The sequence below is a fragment of the Oenanthe melanoleuca genome, unplaced genomic scaffold (genome assembly GCF_029582105.1).
Source record: "Oenanthe melanoleuca isolate GR-GAL-2019-014 unplaced genomic scaffold, OMel1.0 S001, whole genome shotgun sequence".
In the NCBI taxonomy this organism is placed as follows: domain Eukaryota; kingdom Metazoa; phylum Chordata; class Aves; order Passeriformes; family Muscicapidae; genus Oenanthe; species Oenanthe melanoleuca.
Window position 1 is genome coordinate 2,564,610 of NW_026612650.1, and position 26,447 is coordinate 2,591,056.

The window sequence follows — 26,447 nt, forward strand, 5'->3', positions numbered from 1 at the left end:
GACTTCACCATGATGGAAGATGAAGTGAGTTTAACTGGAAGGGAATGGAAGAAACACCTTATTGTAACTGGTCCAGAGGCCCCATGTATTTTGGGCATAGATTACCTTCGAAGCACCTATTTTAAGGACCCAAAAGGCCTTAAGTGGGCATTCGGGATAGCAGCTGTGATGGCAGAGCACATTTGGCAATTGAACACCTTGCCTGGACTGTCCGAGAATCCGATTACAGTAGGACTTCTGAAAGGAGAAGAGCAACGAGTGCCCATTGCCACTTCAATAGTACATCGCCGGCAATATAGGACAACTCGAGATGCTGTGATCCCAATCCATAAGATGATCTGTGAGCTGGAGAGCCAAGGGGTGGTCAGCAAAACCCACTCACCCTTCAACAGCCCCATCTGGCCTGTGCACAAATCTGATGGAGAATGGAGACTAACTGTGGACTATCGTGCCTTGAATGAAGTGACTCCACCGCTGAGCGCTGCCGTGCCGGACATGCTGGAGCTGCAGTACGAGCTGGAGTCCAAGGCAGCAAGGTGGTATGCCACCATTGACATTGCCAATGCATTTTTCTACATTCCTCTGGCAGCAGAGTGGAGGCCTCAGTTTGCTTTCACCTAGAGGGGCATGCAGTACACCTGGAACCGACTGCCCCAGGGGTGGAAACATGGCCCCACTATCTGCCATGAGCTGATCCAGGCTGCACTGGAAAAAGGTGAGGCTCCAGAACATCTACAATATATTGATGACATCATCGTATGGGGGAACACAGCAGCAGAAGTGTTTGAGAAAGGAGAGAAAATTATCCAAATTCTCCTGGAAGCCGCTTCGCCATCAAGAAGAGTAAAGTTATGGCACCTGCTCGTGAGATCCAGTTCCTGGGAGTGAAGTGGCAAGATGGACGGCGTCAGATTCCTACTGATGTTATTAACAGGATTACAGCTATGTCCCCACCTACTAACAAGAAGGAGACACAAGCTTTTCTAGGGGCAAAGGCTTTTGGAGAATGCACATTCCTGAATACAGCCAGGTTGTGAGTCCTCTCTACCAGGTCACTCGCAAGAAGAACGATTTCCACTGGGGCCCTGAACAACAACAAGCTTTTGACCAGATTAAACAGGAGATTTCCCATGCAGTAGCTCTTGGCCCAATTAAGACGGGACCAGATGTGAAGAACGTACTGTACTCCGCAGCTGGGAACCATGGTTTGTCCTGGAGCCTGTGGCAGAAGGTGCCTGGTGAGACTCGAGGCCGACCCCTGGGATTCTGAAGCAGAAGTTACAGAGGGTCTGAAGCCAATTACACCCCAATGGAGAAGGAAATTTTGGGCGCCTTTGAGGGAGTCCAAGCTGCTTCAGAAGTCATTGGTATGGAAGCACAGCTCCTCCTGGCACCCCCACTACCAGTGCTGGGATGGCTGTTCAGCGGAAAGGTTCCCTCAATCCACCATGCCACCAGTGCCACATGGAGCAAATGGATTGACCTCATCACTCAGCGAGCCAGAATTGGGAAACTAAATCACCCTGGGATTCTGGAAATAATTACAAACTGGCCTGAAGCTGAAAGTTTAGGTGTCACGGATGAGGAACAAGAATCAGTGACACGGGCTGAAGAAGCTCCACCGTACAACCAGCTACTGGCAGAGGAAACACGCTATGCTCTATTCACTGATGTTTCCTGTCGCATTGTAAGGATGAACCGGAGATGGAAAGGAGCTGTATGGAGCCCCACATGACGGGTTGCAGAGGCTACCTAGAGAGAAGGGGGAACTAGTCAATTCGCCGAACTCAAAGCCGTCCAACTGGCCTTTAACATCACAGAGAGAAAAAAATGGCTAAAACTCTATTTATATACTAATTCCTGGGTAGTAGCCAATGCTTTGTGGGGATGGTTGAAGAAATGGAAAGAGGCGAACTGGCAGCACAAAGGAAAACCAATTTGGGCTTCTAAAGAGTAGAAAGACATCGTTACTCAATTAAAGAAACTACCTGTGAAAGTTCACCATGTAGATGCCCATGTCCCCAAAAAGAGAGCCAATGAGGAGCAGCAACATAATCAGCAAGTAGATCAAGCTGCAAGGATAGGGGTGTCGAAGATAGACTTAAATTGAGAACACAAGGAAAAATTGTTCCTAGCTCAATAAGCCCATGATGCCTCGGGTCATCAGGGCAGAGATGCCACCTACAAGTGGGCACGAGACCGAGGGGTGGATCTAACCATGGACAGCATCTCTCAGGTTATCCACGACTGTGACACGTGCGCTGCCATCAAGCAGGTGAAGCGGGTGAAGCCCCTCTGGTATGGGGGGTGGTGGTCTAAATATAAGTATGGAGAGGCCTGGCAGATTGATTATATCACACTGCCTCAGACCCGCCAAGGCAAGCACTATGTCCTGACCATGGTGGAAGCCACAACTGGATGGTTAGAGACGTACCCAGTGTCTCATGCTACAGCCCGCAACACCATTATGGGCCTGGAAAAGCAGGTCCTGTGGAGGCATGGCACCCCTGAAAGAATCGAGTCAGACAATGTGACTCATTTTAAGAACAATCTCATTAACACCTGGGCTAGAGAACATGGTATTGAGTGGGTGTACCACATCCCTTACCATGCACCAGCTGCAGGTAAAGTGGAAAGGTACAATGGATTACTGAAAACCACCTTAAAGGCATTGGGTGGGGGGTCTTTTAAAAACTGGGAACAACATCATCGGTTCCATCAACCGAGCAGGTCCTGCCCAGTCTGACTCCCTTAATACAGTGGATGGAGATAAAGTCCCAGTGGCCCATGTCAGAGGTTTGTTAGGAAAGGCAGTATGGGTTAATTTTGCCTCGAGTACAGGCAAACCCATTCGTGGGATTGTCTTTGCTCAAGGACCAGGATGCACGTGGTGGATAATGCAGGAAGATGGAACAACACTGTGTGTACCACAGGGAGAACTGATTGTAGGATGAGACAGAAAGACATATGTAAGTGTTGAAGGTCTGAGTAAGTGAAATGAGAGGAAATGTGTAAGTGATGAAGGTTTGAGCAAGTCGGATGAAAGCTTTTACGTTGTAGTTAGTGGGTGTATATCCCAATCGTGTGTAACGTTCACGATGTGGGATAAGAGGTGGAATGTCCTGGGTTGGTGTTATGTCTGCTCCTCTCCCGCCCCCACACCTCTCTGTCTGCATGGAGCTGCCGCCGGTGCCCTTTCCCCACCCCCCGGGGGGATGGTGCCCCGGGAGCTGTGCTGTTTGGCTTGCCAGGCTGCCCGGCTGCTGCTTGCTGCTGCTTGCTGCCCGCTGCTTCTGCCCCGCTGCTTCTGCCCCACTGCTTTTGCCTCCGCGGCTGCTGCTGCCCTGTTGCTGCTGCTGCTGCTCCAGCTGCTGTTTTTTCACCCCCCCCCCCCGCCTCCTTCAGTTCGAAAATCTGTACCGGCTCCGGACAGGACCTGAGCATCAGAGACTGCCTCCGGAACCTGCCCAAGAAGCTTCTCGCCCTTCCCAGCAGCGACCATCTCTCACTTCGGTGAAAACATTTCTTTTGTCATCTGGGATTGTACTTTCCTGTTGCTGGGAAGTGTTTTTCTTGTGTTTGTTAATAAATAGGTTTTTTCCACTTTTTCCCCGAGTAAAATTCTTTCCAAGCCCAGTGGGAGGGAGGAATTGTAAGGGGGGCTTATTCTCTGGGGGGCTCCTTTGGAGGCTTCCCCCAGTTTTGTCCTAAACTTGGACAAGATGCCACCATGGAGATTTACATTCCCAAGGGAGAGCCATGCAAGATGTGTTTTAAACCTTTGGACTCCTTGGTTCCACAAGGCCTTGTTGTGTCACCATGAACTCTTGGTTCTGTGAGGTTCTGTCACAATGGATGTTTTTTCCATGGGGCCCCAGAGTGTCACAGGGGTTTCCTTTTTCCTGTGGTAATTAGCAGCAAACCCTACTGACAGACCCAAATGCCTGGGAAGAAGGAGGAATGGGGACATTTGGAGTGATGGTTTTTGTCTTCCCAGGGCACAGTGACGTTGGGTGGGGCCCTGGAGATGGCTGAACACAGGCCTGCCCATAGAAGGGGTAAGAAACAACTCTGTGCATGGACTACAAGAGCAGAGAGGTCCGGCTGAAGGCTGGGCTTAAAAGACTGTCACCAGCACAGGAAACATCAATGTGAGAGGAAAGATGTGTGCTAATGTCTTCACAAATCATTTGGTGAGTGAAGGGATGGGTGTTAAGGTCTGTGAAAAGGTTCATAACTTTTCCACTGACTTTGGGCAGCACATTTTTTACTGGGACCAAACAGACAAGGGTCTGCACAAGGCTGAACTTCTGAACTTCTGGGGAAAATGCCAGGTTCAAGAGGGAATATGGAGGATGCAGGTCGGGAAGGTTGTACTTTCCTAGTACCTCAGACAATGGGGAAAAGAAGAGGGCAACAGGCAGAGAGGAGTTTAGGATAAAAGGAGTCTGCACCCTCTGAAACCTCAAGAGAGAAAACTCCATGGGTGTGTCCACAAGGGGGCAGCACTCCTCAAGGGGCAGGGGGGTGCTGGAGTATCATGCTGTGTCTGCAAAGGGGCAGAACTACTTGGGAGAGGGACTGCAGTACCGGGTTTTTTTCCACAAAGAGAGCAGCACTGCTCAGCAGAGGGGGGAGCTGCAGTACCATGGTGTGTTCACAAGGGGGCAGCACATCTAGGAAGAAGGAGGCACTGCAGTACCAGGCTGTGCCCACAGGGGGACAGCATTGCTTTGGTGGTAGGCAGCAGTACTGGGCTGTGTCCACAGGGGGCAGCACTGCTTGGAAGAGGGGGATGCTGCAGTACCAATCTGTGTACACAAGGAGCAGCACTGCTCGGAGTGGGGAGGGGGGTTTGTTAGTATGATGCTATGTCCACAAGGACATAGCTAAGAATGAGGGGGCTGCTGCACCGCTTTGTGTACACAACGGGGGAACACTGCTTGGGGTGGGGGGGCTGCAGTACTAGGTGGTGTCCACGAGGAGGTAGCACTGCTCAGGGCATGGGGTTGCAATACTATGCTGCATCCACAAGGCTGCAGCACTGCTCGGAGGAGGGGCTGCATTACCGAGCTGTGTCCACAAGCAGGCAGAACTGCTCAGGGAGGGCAGGGACAGCAGTACCATGCTGTGTCCACAATGGGATAACACTGATCGGGAGGTGTTGTGGCTGAAGTACCATGTTCTGTCCACAAGGGGGCAGCACTCCTCGGGGAAAGTGGGGGCTGCAGTACTGTGCAGTGTCCACAAGGGGGGAGCACTGCTCGGGGTGGGGGACTGCAGTATTTGTTGTGTCCACAATGGGGCATCACAGCTTAGGGAGAAAAAGGTGCTGCAGTATTTGGTTCTGTCCTACAGGCGACTGCATTGCTGGGAGTGGGGATCCTGCAGTACGAGATTGTGTCCACAAGGGGGCAGCACTGCTTGTGGAAAAGGGGGACTGCAGTGCTGAGTTTTATCTACGGCAGGGGGGACACTTCAGGGAGGTTAGGGGCTGCAGTACTGCGTTTTGTCCACAACTGGGCAGCACTGCTTGGGGGTGAGTGGGCTTCAGTAAGATGCTGTGTCCACAAGGGGACAGCCCTTCTCAGAGGAGGGGGATGCTGCAGTACCAATCTGTGTACACAAGGGGCAGCACTGCTCGGAGTTGGGGTGGGGGGGGGGGGGTGGGGGGGAGTACAATGCTATGTCCACAAGGGGGCTGCACTGCTAAGAATGAGGGGGCTGCTGCACCGGCTTGTGTACACAACGGGGCAGCGCTGTCTGCACTGGGAGGGGGGGGAGGCTGCAGTACCAGGTGGCGTCCACAAGGAGGTAGCACTGCTCAGGGCACAGGGTTGCAGTTCTATGCTGTGTCCAAATACTGAAGTACCTCACTCCTTTAGGCAGTGCTGCTCCCTTGTGGACAGAACCCAGTACTGCAGCCCACACCCCACCAGTGCTGCACCTTTCTGAACACAATATAGAAGTGCAGCCCCCTCCCCCCCAGGCAGTGCTGCTCCCTTGTGGACAGAACCTGTAATTACAGCCCCCCCCCCCCCCCCGAGCAGTTCTGCCCTCTTGTGGTCACAACCCAGTACTGCTGCTCTTAGCCCCTCAGAGCAGTGCTGCTCCCTTTTGGACATAGCATGGTACTGCAGCCCCCTCTCCCAGGGCAATGGACATGCTAGCAGATCCCATCCCAATAAATCCCAGGCCCAGCAGATCCCAGATCCCAGCAGATCCCAGGCCCAGCAGATCCCATCCCAGCAGATCCCAGACCCAAAGATCCCATCCCAGCAGATCCCAGAAGATCCCCATGGCCAACCCCTTTATTAGCATCTAATTTGCATGAAACTGCCTCAATTCCCTCCCCTAAAATACCCCAGGGACCCTCCCTGTGTCGCTAATTTGCATCTAATTTGCATAAATGATGCCTAACTGTCCCAGGACCCACCAAGGAACCTCCCAGTTCCCCTCATTAGCATCTCATTAGCATAAACACGCATTAATATTCCCAAACCTCACGCATCTCATTAGCATCTCATTTGCATAGGAACACTTTCATTGCCCTTAAAAACTCCTCAAAAACACTTCTAGAGACACACCCACCCCCTAATTAGAATCTCATTAGCAGAAACACCCCAGATATTCCCAACAGCCTCACCCCTAATTAGCATCTCATTAGCATAAACACACCAATAATTTCAATGCAGTCCCCTAATTATCCTCTAATTAACACTAACACCCCCGACTTCCCAATAGCCACACCCCAATTAGCATCTCATTTGCATAAGAACATAATCAATTCCTTTCCTTTGCCCCTAATTTACATCTAATTTACATAAATAATTACTAGTATCCGCAGAACACCACGCCCCTCACTAGTATCTCATTTGCATAAAACGATTTCCCCCCAAGTCTGAGTCGGCCAATCAGGACACAGTGCCATCGAATCCACCAATCCCCATTGGCTGCCATGGCCTTGCCCCACCCACCGCAGCCATTTTGGGGGAGTGGTCTTTTTGTCGGCCATATTGGGGGTGTGGCCTTTGAACTGGAAGCCATATTTGGGCATGGTCTGGATGCCATTTTTGGTGATTGGTCTCAACACACTGTCGGCCATCTTGGGGGCGTAGTCTCAGCATTTTGTCAGCCATCTTGGGGGCGTAGTCTCAGAATTTTGTCGGCCATCTTAGGGGCATGATCTCAACATTTTTTCAGCCATCTTTGGGGTGTGGTCTCAGCACATAGTCAGCCATCTTGGTGACATAGTTTCAGCATTTTGTCAGCCATCTTGGGGGCGTGGTCTCAGCATTTTCTCAGCCATCTTGGGGGCGTATTCTCAGAATTTTGTCGGCCATCTTAGGGGTATGATCTCAACATTTTTTCAGCCATCTTGGGGGCGTAGTCTCAGAATTTTGTCGGCCATCTTGGGGGCGTGGTCTCAGCATTTTTTCAGCCATTTTGGGGCGTGGTCTCAACATTTCATAAGCCATCTAGGGGGTGTGGTGTCAGCAGCACCGGCTGAGATGTGGCCCGGCTCAGGCGGCCACCTCGAGGTCCCCCATGGGCAAAGTCCCGATGTCGTCACCAGGGCTCAGCCCCTGCCAGAGAGAACCCCCTGGATTTGGGTGAAAATCCAACATTTTGGGCAAAAAGAGTCATTTTTGAGAAGAAAAGAGCAATTTGGTGAGCACAAAAATGCATTTGGAGGAAATTGAGGATTTTTGGGGTGCAAAAAGGAGATTTTAGGAGATAAAATGGGGATTTTGGCGTTGGGTTGAGGTGGTTCGGAGACAAAACGAGGCAGTTTTGGGGGAAACAGGAAATTTGGAGCAAAGTTAGTGATTTTGGGGGTAAAACAGGAGTTTTGGGGATAAAATGAGAATTTGTAACTGTAAAATCAAGGTTTTGGGCTCAAAAAAGAAGATTTGGAATAAATCATGGGAGATTTGAGGGGCAAAAATGGAAATTTGGGGTGATTTCGGGCTGAAATTTGGGAGTGTGGGGGTGGATGGGTTTGGTTTGGGAGGAATATGAAAAATCTGTGGTAAAAATGAGAAATTTGGGGGGAACTGTAGAGACTTGGGGGAATAGGGAATTTGGGATAGAAATGGGTAATTTGAGTGCAGAAGGGCAAAGTTTGGGGCAAAACAGGAAATTTTAGTCAGAAATCAGAAATTTGGGGCTTTAAAGGGGCATTTTAGGGCAAAAGGATTTTTTTGGTGAACAATTTGGCAATTTTGGGGAATTTGAGGAGCAGAATGGGAGTTTTGGGAGAGAAGGGGCAAATCTGGAGAAAAAAAATTGGGAATTTGGGGCAAAATGGCCAGTTTTGGGACCAGAGGGTACAACTGGGGAGCAAAAGTGTTAATTTTTGGGCTAAAATGAGAAATTTGGGGTGAAAATGTGAAATCTGGGATCAAAATGCGGCCAAAATGGCCGATTCTGGGATAAAATTGATAGATTTGGGTTAAAATTGGAGGTTCCAAGGAAATTTGGGGGTCAAAATGAGCAATTGGGAGTCAAAATGTGTAATTTGGGCCAAAAGGGTCAGTTTTGGACTGAAATTGACTATTTTGGGGGCAAAATGGGCAATTTTAGATTAAAATTGGGAATTTGAGGTCAAAACAGAGAATTTTGGAGTGAAATGGACAATCCTGGTGCAATGGGCAATTTGGGAGAAAAAAGGCCAATTTTTGGATAAAAATGGAGAGAACTTTGAGGTCAAAATGAGAGATTTGAGACTTAAAATGAAAAAATTTGAGTCAAAATTGGAGAGATTTTAGGGGAAATTTGGATCAAAATGGGAATTTGGAGTAAAAATGGGTGGTTTAGGGGCAGAAATGTCAATTTTTGGACCAAACTGTGAAATTTCGGTCAAAATGGGCACTTTGGGGAAAATTTTGGGGTCAAAATGAAAACATTTGGAGCAAAATGGCCAATTCTGGGGTAAAATGTAGAACTTTAGGTCAAAAAGAACAATTTGGGGACAAAAGGGTCTTTTTTTTGTCTAAAATGGGTAAATTTGGGTTAAAGTGGGGAATTTGGGGGCAATTTTGGGAGCAAAGTGGGGAATTTGGGAATTCAAGCAGGAAATTTGGGGTCAAAATGGGCAAATTTTTGGCAAATTTTTGACAAAAGTCGAGAAATTTGTGTTCAAATTGGTAATTCAGGGGGAATATTTTTTTTCCTACTTTTGGACTGACGGGAAATTTTGGGGTTAAAATGGAAGATTTGGGGAAAATCTGGGGGCGAATTCCTCCCCTCCCCCGTACTGACCCCTCCTCCTCCGGCAAATCCAAGCAGCCAATAGGAGCACGAGGAGCAGCGAGGCCACGCCCACGACACCGCCGACGACCAATGGGAGGAGATTGAACTGAGCTGAGGCTGAGAAACCCCCCCAAAAAAACCTGGGTCAGCAAAAACACCAAAAACACCAAAATTTCCCCAAAAATACCCCAGAGTCAGCAAATAACCCAAACCCCCCAAAATTTTCACCCAAAAAAACCCCTGAGTCTGTGAACACCTCCAAAACCTAAAAATTTCACCCCAAAAAAACCCGGGGTCAACAAAAACCCCAAAACACCCCCCTGGTTCACCAAACTCCCCAAAAAACCCACAACTGAATCCCCTAAAAAACCCTGGGTCAGAAAAAATCCCAAAACCATCCCAAAAAAACCACTGGGTCAATGAACATCCAAAAAACCCCCAAATTTGCCATCGAAAACCCCCCTGGGTCAGCAAATACCCCCAAAAAAACCCAAATTTTTCCCCAAAAAACCACTGGGTCAGCAATAACCCCAAAACCCCCAAGATTTTTCTGAAAATACCCCCTGAGTCAGTGAATACCCCAAAAATTTAAAAAAATGCCCCCCAAAAAATCCCTGGATCAGTGAAAACCCTAAAACTTCCCCAAAATGCCCCCCTGGGTCAACAAATACTCCAAAAACCCCAAAACATCCCCAAAACACCCCTCCAGGTCAGAAAATACCCCAAAAACCCCAGAATTTTCTGCCAAAAAAACCCTGGGTTGGTGAACACCCCAAAAACCCCAAAACTGCCCCAAAAATTCCTGGGTCAGTGAACACCCGAAAAAACAAAAAAAAAAACACCCCCAAAAAAACCGTTTATGGTCAGCGAATATCCCAAAATCCTCAAAACTGCCCCCAAAAAAACCCACTGGATCAGGAAATATCCCAAAAAATCCCAAAATTTTACTCCCAAAAAGTCCCTGAGTCAGCAAATACCCCAAAAAACCTCAAAATTTCCCTCCCAAAAAATCTTGAATCAGCAAACACCCCAAAATTGCCCCAAAAACTCCCCTGGGTGAGAAAATATCAAAAAAACCCCAAAATGTTCCCCAAAAAAACCCCTAGGTCAGTGAACACCCCAAAAACCCCAAAACTATCCACGAAAAAACACCTTGGTCAGCAAATACCCCAAAACCCCAAAACTCCGAAATTTCTCCATCAAAAACACAAAAATTTCACCCCCAAAAAATCCTGGGTCAGCGAGTTCCCACAAAACTTCGAAACTACCCCACAAAAACACTGTGTCAATGGGCACCCAAAAACCCCAACATTTTCCCCCAAAATAACAAACCCAGGTCAGCAAATACTCCAAAAATGCCCCAAAAACCCCAAAACTTCCCCAAAACCCTCGTGGTGACCCCAAATTTCAGACGCTCCAATTCCGACCCCAATTCTGGCCTCCTTTCAGGACCCCACACCCCAAAATATCTGGGGGTTTTGGGGCTTCAATTTTGGAGAAATTTGGAGGTTTTGGAGCCAAATTTTGGGGAAATTTGGGGAGAAATTAGGGGATATTTGGGTTCAAATTTGTGGAAATTTGGGGGTTTGGGGGCTCAATTTTGGGGAAATTTTAGGGAAATTTTGAGGAAATTTGGGGATTTTGGGGCTCAATTTTGGGAAAATTTGGGGTGGAAATTTCGGGGCTTTGGAGGCTCAATTTTGGGGAAGTTTGGGGGAAAATGGGGGTTTTAGGGCTCAATTCGGGGAGAATTTTGGGGGGTTTAGGGCTCAATTTTTGGGGAAATCTGGGAGGGAAAACTGGGGATTTGGAGACTCAATTTTGGGGGAAATTTGGTGGAAATTTAGGTAAATTATGGGGGAAATTTGGGGATTTTGATTCTCAGTTTGGGGGTAATATGGGGATTTTTGGGGTCACAATTTTGGGGAAATTTGGAGAGAAATTTGGGGGGCTTTGGGGCTCAGTTTGCGGAAAATTGGGGGGAAATTTGGGTATTTTGGGGATATTTGGGGACATTTGTGGAAACTTGGGTGTTTGCAGGACGCAGTTTTGGGGGAAATTTGGAGAGTTTGGAGCTCAGCTTTGGGAGAAAATTTGGGGGTTTTGGGGCTCAATTTTGGGGTAATTCAGAAAGAAATTTGGGGGATTTGGGGATTAATTTTCGGGAAATTTGGCAGTTTGGGCTCTCAATTTTGGGGGAAATTTGAGCGGTTTTGGTGGCTCAGTTTTGGGGAAATTTGGGGAGTAATTTAGGGATTTTGGGGCTCAATTTGGGGAAAATTTGGGGGTTATGTACACTCAATTTTGGGCAATTTGGGGTGAAATTCTAGAGGGTTTGGGGGCTCAATTTTGGGAAAAATTGGGAGATTTTGGAGGGTAATTTTTGGGGAAATGTAGAGGTTTTGTGCTCACTTTTGGGTCAATTTGGGTGTTTAAGGCTCAATTTTTGGGAAATTTGGGAAATTTGGGGGGAAATTTTAGTGTTTTTGGACTCAATTTTAAGAAAAATTGGGAGGACATTTGGGGATTTTGGGGGCTCAAATTAAAGCTAATTTGAGGGATGTGGGGGGCTCAATTAAGATGGAAATTTGGGGGGTTTGGGGGCTCAATTTTAGGGTAGTTTGGGGGCTCAATTTTGAAGTAATTTGAGGGGGTTGGGAACTCAATTTTGGGTCTCAGTTTTGGGGGAAATTTTGAGGGTTTTGGGATTCAATTTTCAGAAAATTTGTGGTGGATTTGAGGGGAAAATTTGGGATTTGGGGGCTCAGATTTGAAGGATATTCGGGGATTTTGGGGCTCAATTTTAGGGCAATTTAGGGATTTTGGCAGGCTCAACTTTGGGCGGAAATTTGGTTTCTAGGGGGTTCAAATTCAAGGTAATTTGGCAGTTTGGGGGCTCAATTTTGGGTCTCAGTTTTGGGGGAAATTTTGAGGGTTTTGGGATTCAATTTTCAGAAAATTTGGGGTGGATTTGGGGGGAAATTTGGGATTTTGGGTCTCAGTTTTAGGGGATATTTGGAGATTTTGGGGGCTCAGTTTTACGGTACGTTAGGGATTTTGGGGCTCCATTTTAGGCGGAAATTTGAGATTTTTGGGGGTTCAAATTCAAGGTAATTTGAGGGGTTGGGAGACTGAATTTTGTGGTAATTTGAGGATTTTGGGGGCTCAATTTTGGGTCTCAATTTTGGGGGAAATTTGGAGGGTTTTGGGACTCAATTTTTAGAAAATTTGGGGTGGATTTGGGGAGAAAATTTAGGACTTTGGGGCTCAATTTTGGCTGGAAATTTGGGGATTTTGGGAGCTCAAATTAAAGGTAATTTGGGCGGTTTGGGGGCTCTGTTTTGGAGAATATTTGGCGATTTTGGGAGTGCAATTTAAGGTAATTTGGGGCTTTGGGGGCTCAAATTAAAAGTCATTTGGGGATTTGGGGGGCTCAAATTAAAGCTAATTTGGGGTAATTTAGGGGCTCAATTATGGGCTAAATTTAGGGGTTTGGGGAGCTCGATTTTGGGGGAAAATTAGGGTTTTTTTGAGGCTCACTGGGTACTCTGACAGCAGCGCTGAGCGGGGACAGCACCCAGCCCGTGTCCAGCTCCTCCTCGTAGCGGCAGCTGAAGTGTGCGGCTCCAGCCGTGGCCGCAGAGGAGACGGTGACCGAAATTTGTGGCCAGGGGCTGGCCTCGGTTGTCTCATAGCCATCGCAGTAGAAGTGGAAGCGGTGCCGGACGTGGCCGGAGGGGTCGGGGGCGAGGCAGATGAGGAAAATTTGGGATACGGAGCTGTCCGGAGAGGCCGAGAGAGGGGTCAGGAGGAGGATGGGCTGGGTGGGAGGGGCTGGGGGATACAGGGGGTGTGGTCAGTAGGAGTGGTCAGTGGGTGTGGTCAGTTGAGTTTGGTCATTGGCATGGTCATTGGGGTGGTCATTGGGGAGGGCAGTGAGTGCGATCAGTGTGTGGTCACTGAGGTGGGTGTGGTCAGTGGATGCGGTCAGTTGGATGTGGTAAGTTGGGTGTGGTCAGTGGGTGTGGTCATTGGGTGTGGTCATTGGGTGTGGTCTGTGGGTGTGGTCTGTGGGATGTGGTCACTGAGGTGGTCAGTGGGTGTGGTCATTGAAGTGTGGTCTGTGGTGTGAGCAGTTTGGTGTGGCCAGTGGGTGTGGTCAGTTGGGTGTGGTCACTGGGGTGGTCAGTGGGTGTGGTCATTGGGTGTGGTCATTGTGTTCAGCCATTTTGATGGATGTGGTCAATGGGATGTGTGTGGTCAGTGGGTGGGTAGGATCAGTGGAATGGTCATTGGGGTGGTCAGTGGGTGTGGTCACTGTGTGGGTTCAAACATTTTTATGGGTGTGGTGAGTGGGTTTGATGCAGTCAGTGGGTGTGGTCAGTTGGGTGTGGTCAGTGGGTGTGGTCAGTGGGTGTGGTCATTGTATTCAGCCACTTTGATGGATGTGGTCAGTGAGGTGTGTGTGGTTAGTGGTACGAGTGTGGTCATTGGTTGGTCTTGGGTGTACTCATTGTGTGGGTTCAGCCATTTTGATGGGTGTGGTCAGTGAGTTGGATGCAGTCAGTGAGTTTGGTAATTGGGTGTGGTCAATGGGTGTGGTCGGTGGGTGTGGTCAGTTTGTTTGGTCAGTGGGTGGATGTGGTCAGGGGGCGTGGTCAGTTGGGTGTAATCAGTGGGTGTGGTCAGTTGGTATTGTCAGTCGGTGGGTGTCGTCAATGAGTGTGGTCAGTTGGGTGTGGTCAGTGGGTGTGGTCAGTGGATGGGTGTGGTCATTGGGGTGTGGTCACTGAGGTGGGTGCGGCCAATGGAGAAGTCAATGCACAGGCAGTGGTCATCACAGTGGGTGTGGTCAGCCAGGCGGGATTGACCATTTCTGTGGGCGTGGCCACAGCTAAAATCCGAAAATCTCGCCTTCCCACCCCAAATACCCCCTCCCTTTCCCCAAAAAATCCCCCCCTACCCCTCACCACCACAGTCACGCCCTGGCTGGGAGGAGCCTCCAGCCAGGCCCCGCCCACCTCTTCCTCCACCTGGCAGCTGAAATTCCCAGCGAAATTTTGGGAAATATTCAGAAAGATTAGCTCGGACCCGTTCCAGGTGATGACGTCACCAATGATGTCACCAGCATTTGGTGTCACCTCGATGCCGTCGCGGTAGAACCCGAAGCGCTGCCGGAATCGGTGCCGGGGCGCGGCGCAGCTCAGCCGCAGCCGGTGGCCCACGGCCACCATGCCCGAGGGCGGCTCCACAGACAGGATGGGGGCCAGACACAGATCTGAGGGGGAGGGAAAAGAAACGGGGAAAACTCTGTGGAACCCAACTACTGCCCAACTTTGGCATCTCCTCAAATTCCTCCAAGCCCAACACTGAGGTTACTCCACGCCCATCCCAGTGCCCAGAAAATCAGGGATTTAACCCCAAAATAAAATATTTATCCCCAAAATCACATATTTATCCCCAAAATCTCAGGTTTATCCCCCCAATCACAGATTTATTCCCCAAATCACAGATTCATCTTTCAAATCACAGATTTATCCCCAAATCACCAATTTATCCCCAAAACCACAGATTTATCCCCAAAATCTCAGGTTTATTTCCCAAATCACAGATTTATTCCCCAAATCACGGATTTATCACCAAAATCACAAATTTATCCCCAAAATCCCCGATTTATCCACTAAATCACAGATTAATCCCTGAAAATCACAAATTTACCCTGAAAATCACAGATTTATCCCCAAAATTACAAATTAATCCCCAAATTCACCTTCAACGATGAGCTGGATGGAGTCGCTGGGGTAGGACATGATCCAGCGCCCCTCGGTCATCTCCTCGTAGCTGCAGCTGAAGTTCCCGGTCCTGTTCCGGCCGGTCTTCTCCACCTGCAGCCAGATGCCAGCAGCTCCGGAACCTTCCTGGATCCCATCCGTGACCTCGAGCTCATCCTGGAAGAACCCAAATCTCCGCTCGGCAGTGCCAGGTCGCACTGTGCAGAGGAAGATGAGGGGCTGCCCTACCACAGTGACCCTGGAGGAAGTCACGGTCAAGTTGGGTTGGGTTGGGCGATCTAGTGGGAGGAGAAGACTGAAAGTCAACGTTGGGCCTCAGCGGGGATGGATTTTGGGATCTGTTGGACCAAAACCCAAAGTTATGTTCACTGGGGATGAATTCTGGGGGAAAAGATGCTCCAGTTGGGTGGAAAAGTCAAGGTTGGCTAGAAAAGTCAATGTAGGACCTTCATGAGGGTGAATTTTGGAATAAAAACCCCCACATTGAAGCAAAATCCAACATTTTGGTCAACGGGGATGAATTTTGGGATAAAAATGCTGAATTGGAAGGAAAAGTCAAGGTTGGTAGGAAAAGTCAAGGTTGGACTCGATGAGAATGAATTTTGGGATAAAAACTCCCCTGTTGGACTGAAACCAAACATTTTTGTTAACAGGGATGAATTTTGGGATAAAAAAGCAAAATTGGGTGGAAAAGTTAAGATTGGGCCTCAAGGGGATGGATTTTGGGGTAAAAATGCTGAATTAGGTAAAAAAGTCAAGGCTGGTTGGAAAACTCTAGGTTGGATCTCCATGAGGATGAATTTTGGGATAAAAATGCCCCCATTGGACCAAAACCGAATAACGATGTCACCAGGGATGAATTTTGGGATAAAAAAGCAAAATGTGTGGAAAAGTCAAGGTTGGTTGGGAAAGTCAAGATTGGACCTCCATGAGAATGAATTTTGGGGTAAAAATGGCCACATTGGACCAAAACCCAGCATTTTGGTCAACAGGGATGAATTTTGGGATAAAAAAAGCCAAAATGGGTGGAATAGTCAAGATTGGGCCTCAACGGGGATGGAATTTTGGGATAAAAATGCTGAATTGGGTGGAAAAGCCAAGGTTGGTAGGACAAGACATGGTTAGACCTCCATGAGGGTGGATTTTGGATAAAAACGCCCAAATTGAACCAAAACGCAACATTTTGGTCAACAGGGATGATTTTTGGGATAAAAACACCTCATTGGTCACAAAAGCCAATGCTAGGCCTCCCCGTTGGGCCGAAACCCAACATTTTGCTCAATGGGGATGAATTTTGGGGTAAAAACGCCCCAACTGGGTGGAAAAGTCAATGTTGAGCCTCAATGGGTATGGATTTTGGAGTAAAAACACCAAATTGGGTGTTAAAGTCCTGATTGGTTGGAAAAGTCAAGGTTTGACTTCCATGAGGGTGAATTTTGGGATAAAAACGCCCACATTGAACCAAAATCCAACATTTTTGTCAACGGGGATGAATTTTGGGATAACAATGCTGAATTGGGTGGAAAAGTCAAGGTTGGTTGGAAAAGTCAAGGTTGGACTCCATGAGGATGGATTTTGGGATAAAAACACCGCCGTTGGACCAAAACCCAACATTTTGGTCAACAGGGATGAATATTGGTATAAAAAAGCCAAATTGGGTGGAAAAGTCAATGTTGGGCCTCAACAGGGATGAATTTTAGGGTAATAATGCTGAATTGGGTGGAAAAGTCAATGTTGGCTGGAAAAGTAAAGGTTGGATCTCCATGAGGATGAATTTTGGGATAAAAAAGCAAAATGTGTGGAGATGTCAAGGTTGGTTGGAAAAGACAAGGTTGGACCTCCATGAGAATGAATTTTGGGGTAAAAATGGCCACATTGGACCAAAACCCAGCATTCTTGTCAATGGCAATTAATTTTGGGGTAAAAAAGCCAAATTGGGTGGAAAAGTCAAAGTTGGTTGGAAGTGTCAAGGTTGGATCTCCATGAGGCTGAATTTTGGGATAAAAATGCCCCCATTGGACCAAAACCCAGCAACCCTGTCAACAGGGATGAATTTTGGGATAAAAAAGCAAAATGTGTGGAAAAGTCAAGGTTGGACCTCAACAGGGATGGATTTTTGGAGCAAAATGCCCAAAAATTGAGTAGGAAAGTCAATGTTGGATGGAAGTCAGCATTGGGGTTCAATGTGGACAAATTTTGGGTTAAAAACCCAAACGCAACAGTGGCCCAATCAAACCAAACCTAACCAAACACAACCATGGCCTAACCAAACCCAACCAAACCAAATCAAACCAAACCCAACCCAACCAAATCCAACCCAACCCAACCATGGCCTAACCAAACCCAACCAAACTAAATCCAACCCAACCCAACCCAACCATGGCCTAACCAAACCCACCCAAACCAAATCCAACCAAACCAAACCAAACCAAACCCAACCATGGCCCAAACAAACCAAACCAAACCAAACCCAACCCAACCCAACCATGGCCCAAACAAACCAAACCCAACCCAACCCAACCATGACCTAACCAAACCCAACCAAACCAAATCAAACCAAACCCAACTCAACCATGGCCAAACCAAACCCAACCAAGTCCAACAAACTCAACGAAACTCAACCAAACTCAACCATGGCCCAACCCAACCAACCCAAACAAAACAAAATCCAACCAAAGCCAACCAAAGCCAACTCAATCATGGCCTAACCAAACCCAACTAACCTCAACCCAACCAAACTCAACCATGGCCCAACCAATCCCAACTCAACCCAACCATGGCCTAACCAAACCCAACCAAACACCAACCCACCCAACCATTCAACCATGGCCTAGCCCAACTCAAACCAACCAAAGCAAAACAAATCAAACCCAACCAAATCCAACCCAATCATGGCCAAACCAAACCAAACCAAACCTAACCATGGCCCAACCAAACCAAACCCAACCCAAACAAACCCAACTCAACCCAACCATGGTGTAACCAAACCAAACCCAACCAAACCCAACCCAACACAACACAACCAAACTAAACCATGGCCCAACCCAGCCCAACCATGGCCTAACCAAATCCAACCAAAGCATATCAAACCCAACCAACCAAACACCAACCAACCCAACCCAACCCGACCCAACTTAACTATGTCCTAACCAAACTCAAACAAGTCCAACCAACTCAACTAAACTCAACCAAACTCAGCCATGGCCCAACCCAGCCCAATACAACCAAACAGAACCCAACCCAAACAAACCCAACTCAATGCAACCATGGCCTAACCAAAGCCAACCCGATCCAATCCAACCAAACCAAAGCAAACTCAACCTAACCAAACCAAACCAAAGCAAGCCCAATCCAACACAACACAACCCAACCCAACCATGGCCTAATCAAACAAAACCAAAGCATATCAAACCCAGCAAAGCCCAACAAAACCAAAGCAAACCAAAGCAAACCCAACCTAACACAAACCAACACAACCAAACTCACCCATGGCCAAACCCCACCCAACCCAACCATGGCCTAACAAAACCCAAGCCAACCATGGCCCATCCAAACTCAGCCATGGCCCAACCATACCAAACCAAACCAAACCCAACCATCACCTAACCCAACTCAACACAACCAAACCCAACCAACTCCTGGTTGGACCAAACCCCAACACTGTGATCAACATTTTGGGACATCCCCAGACCTTGGACATTGATGAGCATGGCCTGGCTGGGCAGGGAGATGACATGGCCGCCACCACGCCGGAGCACTATGTAGGAGCAGGTGTGGAAGCCGCCATCTTGCGGGTCGGTGACGTTGAAGGTGCGGACGAAACTCCTCTTGGACGTCCGGACATCGGTGACCGAACCTGACATCCTGGAGAAACGAAATCCTTGGATCCGGTCCTGGTTTGCCGGGCCCGGCACGGCGCAGAGGATGGACACGGTGTCGCCGATGAGGAACCGCGGCTTGGCCGGCGTCACTGAGATGTCAGGGGCGGGGGGAAGGAGGTCTGGGTGACAAAAAATGTGAGAAAAGGACCAAAATTGCATCTCTAGAAGGTGGGAATGGAGAAGATGGAGAGGAACTACCCAGTTTTCCCCAAAATCCGGATTTTTTTTTTTTTTTGCTGGAAGAGGTTCTACCAGCCCGTTGGGTTGGGCTTGGACTGAGTCCAAAACTGGTGAACAATGGCCCAAAAATTCAATATTTTGGAGATGGGAATGAAGAACATGGAGAAGATGGAGAGGAACCACTCAATTTTTCCCAAAATCCCAATTTCTTTGACATGAGGAGGTTCCGCCATGATCCTCATTGGGTTGGGTCAAAAGAGCCTAAAAATGACCCAAAAATTTGATATTTTCTGTGGCTTGAGGACATGGGAACTGAGAAGATGGAGAGGAACCACCCAGTTTTTCCCAAAATCCTAATTTTTTTCTGGCTGAAAGAGGTTCCACCATGACTCTGCGCAGGCTGGGCTCAAATTGAGTGAAAAAAAGCCAAAAAATGGCCCAAAAATTCAATGTTTTGGAGATGGAATGGTGAAGATGAAGAAGATGGAGAAGAACCACCCAGTTTTTCCCAAAATCCAAATTTTTTTCACCCAGGGAGGTTCCATCATGACCCTGGTTGAATGTGGCTTGGATTGGGTCAAAAAAAGGTGAAAAATGGCTCCAAAATTTAATATTTTGGAAATGGGAATAGAGAAGATGGAGAAGATGGAGAGGAACTACCATATTTTTCCCAAAATTATGATTTTTTTGACTTGAGGAGGTTCCAACATGACCCTCGTTGGGTTGGGTCAAAAAAGCCTAAAAATGACCCAAAAATTTGATATTTTCTGTGGCTGGAGGACATGGGAACTGAGAAGATGGAGAGGAACCACCCAGTTTTTCCCAAAATCCTGATTTTTTTTGGCTGGAAAAGGTTCCACCATGACCCTGGTTGGGTTGGGTTAAAAAAGTCTAAAAATGGCTCAAAAATTTAATATTTTGGAGATAGGAATGAAGAAGATGGAGAGGAACCACCCAGTTTTTCCCAAAATACCAATTTTTTTGAACCAAGAAGGTTCCACCATGGCCCTGGTTGAGTTGGGCTTGGATGGCCCAAAATTTTGTCTTTAAGAGGTGGGAGTGGAGAAAATTGAGTGGTTTTTTTTTCCCCAAAATCATGATTCTTGTCATAATTTTGTGTTACCTGAAGGCACGGCCAACGGGAAAAGGATCAGGAGAGAGGCTGGAGAAAAGGAAAAAATGGGAAAAGTGAAAAAAATTGGGAAAAGAGGGGAAATGGAAAGGAAAAAATGTGAAGGGAAAATTGGGGTGAAAAAGAGGAAAATGATAAAAATTGGGAAAAAGTGGAAAAGGGAAAAAGGGTAGGGAACGAAAAGTGGAAAAGGAAAAATTGAGAATAAAAATAATAAAATTATTAATTAATTAATTAATAGAAAAAATGAAAGAAAAATGGAAATGAAAGGAAAATAGAAAAGAAATTTAAAATAAAAATAATTTTAAAATAAAAAGGAAATTAAAATATAATTTTAAAAGTTGATATAAAAACTGAAGGGAAATTTAAAAATAAAAAAAATTAAAATAAGTCGTTGTAAATTCAAAATATTAAATGTAAGATGTAGAAGCAATTTAAAAGAAATTAACAATAAAAATAATCAAAAATCAAAAGAAAATTAAAAATAAACTTTTATAAAATGAAATAAAAATTAAAAGCAATTCAAAAAATTAATAAAAGTAATTTAAAAATAAAAATTGGTAAGATAAAAAGGAAGTTTAAAGTAAACTTTAATGAAAGATAATAAAAAAATTAAAAATTAAAAATTAAAAAGGAAATTTAAGTAGAAAGAAAACAAAAAGAAGAATTAAAAAATGAAAATAAATTAAAAATTAAAAATTAAATTTTAAAAGGAAATTTAAAATGAAACTAAAAATAAAAAGGAACTGAAAAACTAAACTAATAGAAAAATTATTAAATGTAAAAGAAAATTTTATAACAAAAATAGATTAAAACTACAAGAAATTTAGAATTTTTAAGATTTAAAATAATAAATGAAAAATTAGAAGAAAATACAAATCAATAATTAAAAATAAATTTTAAAACAAAAGGAAACAAAAAGAAATTTTAAAATTACAAATGAACTTAATTAAAATTTAAAATAAATCAAATAAAAATTTAAAGTAAAAAAAAAGTGAAAATAAAAGGAAAAGCCCAAAAATGGGAAAAACTGGGGGAAATGTGGAAAAAAAAATGGGAAAAATTAGGGGAAATTGCAGAAATTTGGGGAAAATTGGGGGAAATTTGGGAAAATTTGGGGAAAATTGGGACGAAATTTGGGAAAATTAGGGGGAAATTGGGGGAAAACTGGGAAAAATTTGGAAAAATTGGGGGGAAAGTTGGGGGAATTGGTGGGAAATAGGGGAAAAATTGGAGAAATTGGAGAAAATTATGGAAAACTGGGAAAAATGGGGAAAAATTGTGGGAAACTGGGGAAAATGGGGGAAACTGGGGAAAAAAGGGAAAAATTGGGAAAATGGGATAAGGAGGAGTTGGGATAAAGAGCAATAAAATGAGGGAAAAAGGGGGAAATTGGGAAAAATGGGGGTGTAGGAGGAAGAGGAGAAGGATGAGATGGGATGAAGGGAAAGGAAATGGGGGGAAAATGTGAAAAAAAGGATGGGGAGGAAGAGGGGTTGGGATGAAGGACATGGAAATGGGGGAAAAGGGAAAAAATGGGGGAAATTGGGAAAAAGTGAGAAAAATTGGGGGAAATTGCAAAAATTTGTGGAAAATTTGTGGAAAATTTGGGGGAAATTCGGGAAAAATTGGGGAAAATTGGAGAAAATTATGGAAAACTGGGGAAAATGGGAAAAATTGGGGGAAGTTGGGGAAAATGGGGAAAAATTTGGAAAAATGGGAGAAAATTGGGAAAAATGGGGAAAATTGAGGGAAATTGGGGAAATTGGGGAAAATGGGGAAAAATTGGGAAAAATGGTAGAAAATTGGGGAAAATTGGAAAAAATAGGGGGAAAAGGGAAATTGGAAAAAATTGAGATGGAGGAGGAAGAAGATGAATATTTGGGAAAATGGGCATGGAAATGGGGGAAAAAAGAAAAAAATTTGGGTTAAAAGGATGGGGAGGAGGAGGAGTTGGGATGAAGGACATGGAAGTGGGGGAAAGTGGGAAAAATTGGGAAAAATTGGGGGAAATTGGAAAAAATCGGGAAAAATTGGGAAAAATTTGAGGGAAAAAGGGATGGGGAGGAAGAGGGGTTGGGATGAAGGATATGGAAATGGGGGAAAAACTGGGAAAAATTGGGAAAATGGAATGAGGAGGAGGAAGAGGATGAAAAGTTGGGATGAAGAGCATGGAAATTGGGGGGAAAAAGGGAAAATTGAGAGAAAATGGGGATGGAGGAGGAAGAGGAAGTAGAGGAAGAAGAGTTGGGAGAAAGGGGATGGAAAATGGGGGAAAATTAGAAAAATTTGGGAAAAATAGGGTGGAGGAGGAGGAAGAGGAGGAGTTGGGATAAAGATCATGGAAATGGGGAAAAATGGGAAATTTGAGGGAAAATGGGGATGGAGGAGGAAGAGGAAGTGGAGGAAGAAGAGTTGGGAGAATGGGGATGGAAAATGGGGGAAAATTGGCAAAATTTGGGAAAAATAGGGTGGAGGAGGAGGAGGAGGATGAGTTGGGATAAAGAGCAAAAAAAGGGGGAAATAAGGGGGAAATTGGGGATGGAGGAGAACGAAGAGGAGGAGAAGTTGGGATGAAGGGGAAGGAAATGGGGAAATGGGAAAAAAAGGGGAAAATTGGGGAAAAAGGATGGAGAGGAAGAGGGGTTGGGATGAAAGACATGGAAACAAGAAGAAAAAGAGAAAAATTGGGAAAAATCGGATGAGGAAGAGGAGGAGGAGGCCTTACCGAACAGCGGGATGAAGGTCAGCAGCCCCATGGCTGTATCTCCTCCCTTTCCCTGTCCCTGTCCCTGTACCTGTCCCTGTCCCTGTCCCTGTCCCTGTCCCTGACCCCTCCCTGGTGCCGTCCCCTCCCCCCACGTGACTCCAAAACTCTTGGAAAAAGGGGAAGTGGCCCCAAATCCGATGGACAAATTGCGCAAGGGTGACGTCACCGCCCGGAGGTGACTCAGGGGCCGCTCTTGCGACATTTGGGGACATCCCACGGTTTGGGGAAAGGGGTTGGGAGGGACCCCGAGGGGATTTTTGGGGGAGGGAAGTGGGAATTTGGGGGGGCGGGGTGGCACTGGTGGGGTGACAACGAGGAGGTGACACCGAGGTTGGTGACACTGAGGGGAAGGTGACTATCGGGAGGGGGTGGCACTGGTGAGAGTGGCACTGAGGAGGTGGCACCAAGGAGGAGGTGGCACCAAGTTGAGGGTGGCAGGAGGGTTGGTGACACTGAGAAGTGGCACCAAAGTGAGGGTGACACCAAGGAGGTGGCACCAAGGACAGGGTGACCCCAGGGTTGGTGACACTGAGTTGAGGGTGGCAGGACAGTTGGTGACACTAAGATGGTGACACCAAAGTGAGGGCGGCACCAAGGAGGTGGTGGCAGCAAGGTGAAGATAACATCAAGTTTGGTGGCACCAAGGTCCCGGTGACCCCAATGTGAGGGTGACACCAGGGTTGGTGACACTGAGAAGGTGACACTGATGTAAGGGTGACTTCAAGCAGAAGGTGACAGCAGGAGGGTGACACCAAGGTTGGTGACACCAGGGTCGGTGACACTGAGCAGGTGGCACCAAGGTGACGGTGGCATGGAGGGGGTGGTGGCACCAAGGTGGGGGTGGCATCAAGGTTGGTGACATAAGAATCCTGACACCAATGTGAAGGCATCAGCAGGGTTGGTGACACTGAGGAGGTGGCACTGAGGGGAGGGTGACACTGATGGTGGCACCAGGTCAGGGTGACACCGAGGCTGGTGACACCGGGGTTGGTGACACAAAGGTGAGAGTGGCACCAAGGGGGAGGTGGCCCCAAGGTTGGTGACACTGAGGGCAAGGTGGCACTGAGGAGGAGGTGACACCAAGTTGAGGGTGACATCAATTAGGGTGGACACCAAGGTGAGGGTGTGTTTGGGGTTGAGTGTTTTTCTATCACTGTGTCAATTTAAAGAATTTTTACCATTATGATGCCAATGGAGCTGGCCGGGTTACACCCAGGACCTTTGACAACTCTAGACAAAAGGGATAGGTGGGAGCTGAGCTTCCAGAGGGGCTCTTGTGCTTCTGGAGGGGACTCGTGTTTCCAGCGACCTCGGAGGAGGACTGCTCCCATCTCCAGCCATGCACCCGAACACAGGAGAGCCAGACCGTCTGCGATCACCTGCCCTGCATCTGCCCCACTACAGCCTCCTGCCTCTACAGACACAGCTGAGCACCAAAACCCAAACGGTGAGCGAGGAGCTGCCCGCTCCAGCCTGTTCCCACCCGAGACTGGAGCGGCCGCTGCCACCTCCTCCCACCTCCGCTCCCGCCGAGAGAGAGTGTGCCCACAGCTAAAGAAAGGACTGGAACCGAGTAATCTGTTCTGTTTTGTTGGTAATTTTAACAACTGCTGTTGTTTCTGCTTGTACGGTTAGATATATTAGTAAAAGAGCTGTTATTCCTACCCCCTTATCTCTGCCTCAGAGTCCTTGATTCAAACAATTATAATACTTGGGGGAGTGGAATTCAGGTTTCTGTTTCAAAGGAAAACTTCTGCCTTTATTGGCAGACACCTGTCCTTCAAACCAGGACAGGAGAGAATAGAAAAATCTTATAAGTGCCTGGCAAGTAGTTTTGAAACAACACAATGACCAGGAAGAGGAATTCAGAAATCTGACCTCAGTATGTGTTCATGTGTTTAGGAAAGCCAAAGCTCAAGTGGAGCTGATGGAGGCTGCAGGCAACATCAGAGTAAAGTCAATTCAGTCACTGTGTTTGAAGTAAAAGGCTGCAAAAGGAACATGTCAACTTGCTGCTAAATGAGGCAGGGAGGGGCAAATCTAGGATCATAGAATGGCTTGGATTGGAATCCTAAAGATAACCCAGTTCCAATCTCCTGCCATGGGCAGGGACAGCTCCCACTGGACCAGATTGCTTCATCCAACCTGGCCTTGAGTACCTCCAGAGGTGGGGAATCTGCAGCCTCTATGGGTAACCCTGTGCAAGGGCCTCACCACCCTTACTGGGAAGATTTCTTCACAATGTCCCATCTCAACCTGCCCTCCTTCACCTCATGGCCATTCCCCCTTTTCCTGTCACTCCAGGCCTTTGTTGGAAGTCCCTTTCCAGCTCTCTCAAAGCTCCTTTAGGTGCTGGAAGGGGCTCTAATGTCTCCCTGAGCCATATTGTGCCCAGGCTCAACAGCCCCAGCTCTTTAAGCCTGGCTGCACATCTGAGGGGTTCCAGCCCTGCAAATGTCCACTGTGACACTGCAGGGCTTCCTGGAACCAAGGGTCCATTGTCACACTGTGGAACCATGGAGACCCTTGTGACACAGCAGGGCTTCCTGGAACCAAGGGATCATTGTCACACTGTGGAACCAAGGAGACCCTTGTGACACAGCAGAGCCCCATGGAACCAAGGAGAGCACTGTGACACTGCAAGGGCACATGGAATCAAGGAACCCAAGTGACAGAGGGGTCACAAGTGTCTAATGTGACATTGTGGGGCCTCAAGGAGCCAAAGGGCCATTGTAACTCTTCAGGGCCTGCTGAAAGCAAGGGGATCATTGTGGCACTGTGGGGTCTGGTATAACCAAAGGTCAGAGTGGCACTGCAGGGCCTCATGGAACCAAGGGCCATTTTAAAGCTGCAGAGCCAAGTAGAACTTCGGGACACTGAAGGGCCTGATTGAACTGATGAGAATATCGTGACACAGAATATCGTGACCTTATGGAAACAGGAATCCATTGGAACATTTTGAGGACTCATGAAAGCAGGAATCCAGCTATCACACTGCAGAGACAAGGAGATCATGATGACACTACAGAGTCTCATGGAACCAAAGGGCCATTGTGACACTGCTACAAAAAATCAGGAAAAAAAAAAAAAAAAAAAAGAAGAATATTAACACCAAGGGAACAGTAAGAAGCAGCATTCTTTATTCAGCCAGAGACAGAAGGGGAGAATAGCTCCACCCAAAGGTGTGCATGCTGAGTACAGGGAAGTTCCTGCATACAGACTGTCTTTTACATGTTCAGTGATTCTCCCAGAATAAACATACATATGATTATCAATTCTCTGAAATCATCAACATATTTTCCGTCCACTGCACAGATTTGTTGTTATGTTCTGGGGGTCTCTTTGGTGGTCTCTAGTGGCTGGTGATGCCAGTCACAACTGATTGCTCAAAAACTGCTAAAAGTTGACACAACTGGAGTTGGTCTCTGTCCCTTTCT

At 47.0% G+C, this 26,447-nt stretch overlaps 1 protein-coding gene and 1 long non-coding RNA gene across 2 annotated transcripts; one reads left to right on the forward strand and one right to left on the reverse strand.

The window, feature by feature from the left end:
* Nucleotides 1–7,157: 7,157 nt before the first annotated feature.
* LOC130265964 (uncharacterized) lies at nt 7,158–23,212 on the reverse strand. The gene is made up of 9 exons (XM_056515306.1): nt 23,177–23,212; nt 22,969–23,020; nt 20,232–20,270; nt 18,739–19,047; nt 15,026–15,325; nt 14,219–14,533; nt 12,796–13,089; nt 9,265–9,372; nt 7,158–7,603 (listed from the first exon to the last, which is right to left on the reverse strand). Exons 1-9 carry the CDS (start codon nt 23,210–23,212, stop codon nt 7,524–7,526), a joined length of 1,533 nt encoding a protein of 510 aa, XP_056371281.1. The 3' UTR covers nt 7,158–7,523.
* Nucleotides 23,213–23,635: 423 nt separating this feature from the next.
* LOC130266093 (uncharacterized) lies at nt 23,636–24,682 on the forward strand. The gene is made up of 2 exons (XR_008842739.1): nt 23,636–23,707; nt 23,800–24,682. It is a non-coding gene; the product is annotated as an uncharacterized LOC130266093 (long non-coding RNA).
* The last annotated feature ends 1,765 nt before the right edge of the window (nt 24,683–26,447 follow it).

Coding starts and splice junctions, on each gene's coding strand:
- LOC130265964 (XM_056515306.1), bottom strand. CDS start 23,212: ATGTCGCAAGAGCGGCCCCTGAGTCACCTCCGGGCG. Junction 23,021..23,176: donor CCCTGAGTCACCTCCGGGCG/GTGACGTCACCC, acceptor GGACAGGGACAG/GGAAAGGGAGGAGATACAGC. Junction 7,604..9,264: donor GATTTGCCGGAGGAGGAGGG/GTCAGTACGGGG, acceptor ACCCAAATCCAG/GGGGTTCTCTCTGGCAGGGG.